The 5,609-nt window shown below is 58.7% G+C and overlaps 1 protein-coding gene across 1 annotated transcript; it reads right to left on the bottom strand.

Annotated features, from left to right (window-relative positions):
• Nucleotides 1–448: 448 nt before the first annotated feature.
• On the bottom strand, nt 449–5,305 carry LOC141470203 (START domain-containing protein 10-like). Its single transcript, XM_074156131.1, has 6 exons — nt 5,141–5,305; nt 1,718–1,865; nt 1,496–1,599; nt 1,252–1,369; nt 934–986; nt 449–661 (listed from the first exon to the last, which is right to left on the bottom strand). The coding sequence occupies exons 1-6, from the start codon at nt 5,303–5,305 to the stop codon at nt 449–451; spliced, it is 801 nt and encodes a 266-aa protein (XP_074012232.1).
• Nucleotides 5,306–5,609: the final 304 nt, after the last annotated feature.

Consider the following 5,609-nt stretch of genomic DNA (forward strand, 5'->3'; position numbering starts at 1 on the left):
GCAAAGCCTGGGCAGGACCTCCCCTAGACCACCCCAGTTCTGGACCTTTGAGGGGCACCCCTAGAAAGTCTTACAGTGGCAAAGGGATATACTGGTGCCAGGAGAGCTCCTACCCACCCCAAGAAGGGTGCCCCCTCTCTTGCCCTGCCCAGCATCTTGTTGGGGCACCTTCTAGCACTGCTCGCTCTACCTCCTCTGTGGGGACATCTCCATGGGCCACCACGAGCACAGGGGGGACCTGGGTGCCTGTCCTCCCTCTTTGCAGCACCTGTGCTGCAGGTTCCCATGAGACAGTACCATGCTGCCTGAATAGGGGGGTCTATGATGAAGGAATTGGAGAGCAGACATGATTATTGAGGTACAGGGGGCCAAATTCCCACCCAAACCCCCCAAGATGCCAAGCCCTGGTCATGAGGGGGTCGCCCCAGGAGAGGGCTGTGGTGAGAGCTCAGGCCTCGTGGTCACTGGTGCTCAGGTGGTCCTCAGTCAGCCCCGTCTCATCGATGTTCTCCAGCGAGTCGGCATGTTGCACCGAGAGCTCGGCCAGGCTGACGCTGGGCAACGTGTTCTGCTCCGGGTACATCCAGGGCTTGTATCCGGGGTCATGTTTGCGTTTCCACTCTGGGTACTTCAGCCCAGCCTTGTAGATCTTCTTCATCGCCTGTGGGCAGAGTGGATCCAGCTCGTCACGGTGCCCCAAGTCCCCAGTGGGGATGGAGCCACCCTTTGGGCATAGCTCCCAGCTCCCCCATTGGTTGCTTTTTGGGGGTGCTGGGAGGGGATAGAGGTCTGGCTCAGACCACACAGTCCCATCAGCATGCCTGGTGCATGCTCTGCAAGCACTGGGTCACCCAGCACCCATCCTCCCCCTTCCTAGGGGACAGCTCATCCTCGTGCCCATGCATCCCACCACTGGCCATGCACCCTGCTTACCTTCGGTGCCACAAACTGGGAGACGCGGTTCACCACCCACTTTGGCAGCGACCCTGCAAAAGCCCAAAGCCCCGTCACTCAGCCAATCTGAGCCAGCCCCAGCGGGGGCACCATGAGCCTGTAGCACTCTGTGCCAGAGTGATCCCCCCCATGGCTGACGGCACTGTGCCCTGGGAGGGGACATCCTTCTTCCCTGGGTTGTCACCACTTCCCATCACTCTCCAGGTGATGGAGAGCCATGGTGGGTCAGCTCTGGAGGTACAACGGGACCCATCCCTGAGGAGGCATGCTGTACCCTCCCCTCCTGCTGTTACTCACCACGAGGGTCCACCTGGGTGAGATAATAGAGGATGCAGGCATCATCACCGTTCGCCTTGATCAAGTAACCTGTCTGCAGAGACACGGCCCTCACAAAATCCTTCCGGGGTGGGTATTTCTGCAGAGAGATGTCATGCACCTCAGAGCCTGTCTGAGCTGCTGCCCAGCCCTACGTGTGCCTGCTGGCCTTTGGGGCCCATGGGGCCAGCATGCCTGACAGATCTGTGGCTAGTTGGGGGCTCACCGGGTGCTTGACGCTGTAGTTGATGATCATGTAGTCATTGCCCAGGGGCAGCCAGGAGCGCAAGGTGACAAAATCCCGGTTCTTCAGGGGGCTTGGGCATTTCCCTGTGGACAGACCTTATTACACCCCAACCTATTGTCCCCATGGCCCCACACCCATGCACGGGGCTGTGGAATCTGGGAGGGGGGTCCTGGGGTTCCCCAGAGGTTGGGGGCTGCTCACAGGAGTAGTATCCCACATCAGCATTGACGGTCAGGCGCCCAATATCATAAGTCTCGATCATGTTCGAGTCCCATTTCTTGCGGTAGCGGGTGTCATGCAGCACATCATAGAGCGTCTCAGCAGGGACGTCCTTGCAGGACATACGAGTCTGTGGGGACATGGGCAATCAGGCAGGAGGGCAGCACCCACCCCCAGAGCTCGGTGCAGTGCCTCCTGGGGGATGAGGGCTTTAGGCTGTTCCTGTGTGTGGTGGTGTGGCCCTGTGCTGCTATAAAGCCACGTGCATGTGTGCCATAGAAGATGGTCTGTATGTCCTTCAGGACAGGACAGGCAGAGCCACCGGCCCCACTGCCAGCATGCACCAGGGGGCCAGTGGGGGTAGAAGGACCCTCTGCCCTCAAATGGAGGCACCTGGTGGTCCAGGATCTGGTGCTGGGGTACCCTGAGCCCATCCCTGCCCCCTCACCTAATGTTTCTGCAGGGCAAAGGGATGTTCCTGCCCTGGCACAATACTCTTGGGCATGGGGTCCAGTCCGGGATGGCTGGTGGGGCCCTGGCTGTAACTGGAGCCATGGAGCTGCCCGACCGCACCGGCAAATGCATTATTGATGAAGCCAACCGCCCTGCTCCTCTCAATGCCAGGAGGAAGGAGATGTCATATCCTCCTCATTAGAGGCCTTGCATCTTTGATGAGGTGCTCAGCAGTGCCGTGTAATCGGAGATAACCCTCTGAACATGGCAGGTCCCATCAATCTCAGGCAAGCTTTCCCTGATGGCCTGGGTGATGGTTTCTGCCTGGCGTGCTGGATTCATGCCCAGGACAGGCTTGGAGATGTGCTGCACTCCCCGGGCCACTGTGGAGGAGAGTGTGGGAGCATCCAGCCCCCCTCCTCCTGCTTCTCCTCTCCAGCCACCCCCTCCCTGCTGGCTCTGGAGGTGCTGCTGCCTCCAGCTGGAAGTGGAGCTCATAGTCCTCCTGGGCTCCTGGAAGCTCTAGTCATCACAGCGGGACCATCGTAGCCTTGCAGTCCCCAAATCCTCCACTAAAACCTGTCCACCACCCCTCTCCAGCCATGGATGGATAGAGGCTGTGCAACAGCCACACCAGGTGGTCAACTGGGACAGTGAAAGCACAGAGCCCTGAACCACACCGTCCACAGTGAATTCGGGTGGAAAAAAATCTAGAGCTCCAACTGCTCAGGGACTCTCCAGGTTATACCTGCATTAATGGAAAGACTGGGGCTCTTCTGACCCCCAACCCTGGCCTGTGCAGCTCAGATCTCCTGCAAAGACTGGGTGGGATCCTCCATCCCATGTTTTGGGAAGGGTCCCTGGGGAATGCTAACCCCTGCACCATGCCCAGGTCCTCTCCAGAGCAGGGAAAAAACGTACCAAGGAGGTATTACTTGCAATGAGTCAGGCTGGGCGACGGTGCTCAGACCCCCCTGAACCTGCCTGGGGTTCACTCTCTATGGGGCTTGGTTTGTGGCAAAGGGGGATATAACTGCATCCCTCATGCTGGGTAGTGCTTGTTTGAACTTGGCTGGACTTCGTGAGGTTCCTGCCAGCCCATCTCTCCAGCCTGTCCAGGTCATGCCGAACAGCATGCTTGTCCTCGGCACTTCAAATGCTCTCCACAGTGCTGCCTGCTGAGAGGGTACTTGATCCCATCATCCCAGTAACAGGGTGGGACCCATCAACTGGCCACCATCTGGACTCTGCACTGCTGACCACCATGCCATGAGTCTGGTGGTGAGCTGGTTTTCCACTCACCTCATCATCCACTTCTCCAGTCCAGATCTCACGAATGTGGCGACAAGGACACTATGGGAAACCCTGTCAAAGGCTTTAATAAAGTCAAGGTACAGTGCTTTCACTGTTCTCCCCATACCCACACAGCCTGTCCTCTCATTGCAGGAGGCAATCAGGCCAGTCAAGCATGATTTGCCCTTGGGAGGTCCCTGCTGCTGTTACCACTGCCCTTGTCCTTCAGGACACAGCTTCCAGGAGGATGTTCTCCATCACCTTCCCAGGAATGGAGGTGACACAGCAGCCTATAATGCCCTGGAGTATCCTTCTTACACTTCTGGAAGATGGATGGGATGTTTGTCTCTCCCTACGTATCAGGGATCTCCTGCAGTCACCAGGACTTTTCAGAAAGATGAGGGCCATACCCCTCAGCACCCCCTGGTACATCCTTCCTGGTCCCATGGACTTGTGCAAGCCCAGCTGGCTTAAGTGCTCCCTGATCCTAGCCCAGAAGCTCTTCCCTGGCTCATGGTGGCATCTATTGCAGCTGCACCTCTGCAGAGAGTGCTACTTCTCCTTGGCCCTGAAGGGCCTACATCCATGGCAGCATTGCAATCATTGTGTGCCCAGCTCCTCCTTGTGTCTCCTGGTGTGCAGGCATGCAAGACGGTCTGCTGGTTGCTCCCTGTTCAGGAGAGCGGTGCAACAGCCTCCTCCGGTGTTTGGTACCCCAATCGCCTCCTCATCACCACCTCCCCCTGCCTTCCCTGCTCTTTAGGTCGCAGTAACCTTTCCCTGACACTAGTCCTGGATGAAAGGATGGCTGTCCTGTAGGCAAGATGCTCTGGCCCTACTTTCTTAGGTGGATCCCATCCCTGCCCAGCAGTCCTGATCCTCGGTGGTCAGAAAAGCCAAAGCCCTGCCAGTGACACCAGCCATGGAGCCAAGCATTGACTGGATGATCCCACACAGAGCTCCATAATGAGGCTCACACTCTCCTTGCACCCAACATCCTGTAACCACTCTTGATGAGTCACCTGGCAGTGCCACTGGTGCCACATAGATGAGCAACGAAGTGTAACAACCTGGGGGATGGTTGAACCTCTCCATCATCCCAGATCTGGCCCCCTGGCAAGCAACAAACCACTCGAGACAGCATATGGTGGAGGGCAGGGGGGGAGTGTCTTAAACTCTCTGGGATGCTCATCCAGCACAGGATGGGAGGCCATGTGCCCCAGGCTCAGGATGGTGTGACCGGGGTGAGAGGCACCAGGGAGGCACCGGGCCAGCCTGTCTCATACCCAGGGGCTCCCGGTGAGGCCATCTCCACAACGTAATTGATCCCAGGGTCTTTCCTGCCTGTGTCTGGCTCAAGGGCAGCCGCAATGTGAGCCCACATGCGTACATGCATGGCAGGACACTGAGGCGGGCACCCTGGCAGGTCAGGAGGCTAAAGCCACGGGGCAGGCAATGCGAGCCTGCAGAGCAGCTTGCCAGCTGGGGAACCACCTCTGGGGAACCAACCCTAGGAGCCCCAGCATTTGGGGCAGAAACATCCCCAGGCAGGCTGGACCAGTGTTCTGTGCACTCCCAGGATAGGTCAGCACACCAGGGTCCCCTGGGGACAGCTGGGGGAGGGAAGGGCTAGGGGTCCTGCAGCCGGCGTCTGCTTACCTTGATTTTCTGCACGGTGCAGCTTTCCTCCTGGCCCTGACTCCACACGGTCACGCCAGCCTTGTTGTACCGACAGTGCCAGCCCTCCAGGCTCTCGCACTGGTCCCTGAAGGAGCTGAAGTCGGAGTCATCTGGGATATAAACCATCTCCCCTCCTCTGGACATGGGGCTGAGCTGCCAGACCCAGGGTGGAGGCACCGGCTGCAGGCAGGCAGGCTCCTTCTGCCTCACCTCCCAGGAAACCTGGCTCTGCCCTTGAGCTCTGCCTTGCTGGGTGCCTGCTGCAGATCACATCATCCTCCCAGCCCCTAGCCTGTGCCCCCAGAGCAGACCACCAGCTGCCCAAGGCACACTGGGATGGGCAGAGACCTCCAGCCACCCCTGCCACGTTGCGCCGCACAGAGCAGCGGGGAGGAAGGCTCCTTCCCTGCAGTTGCTATCGCGGCTGCTGGGAGCTCGGATGTCTTCT

The sequence above is a fragment of the Numenius arquata genome, chromosome 11, assembly GCF_964106895.1.
Source record: "Numenius arquata chromosome 11, bNumArq3.hap1.1, whole genome shotgun sequence".
Taxonomy (NCBI): domain Eukaryota; kingdom Metazoa; phylum Chordata; class Aves; order Charadriiformes; family Scolopacidae; genus Numenius; species Numenius arquata.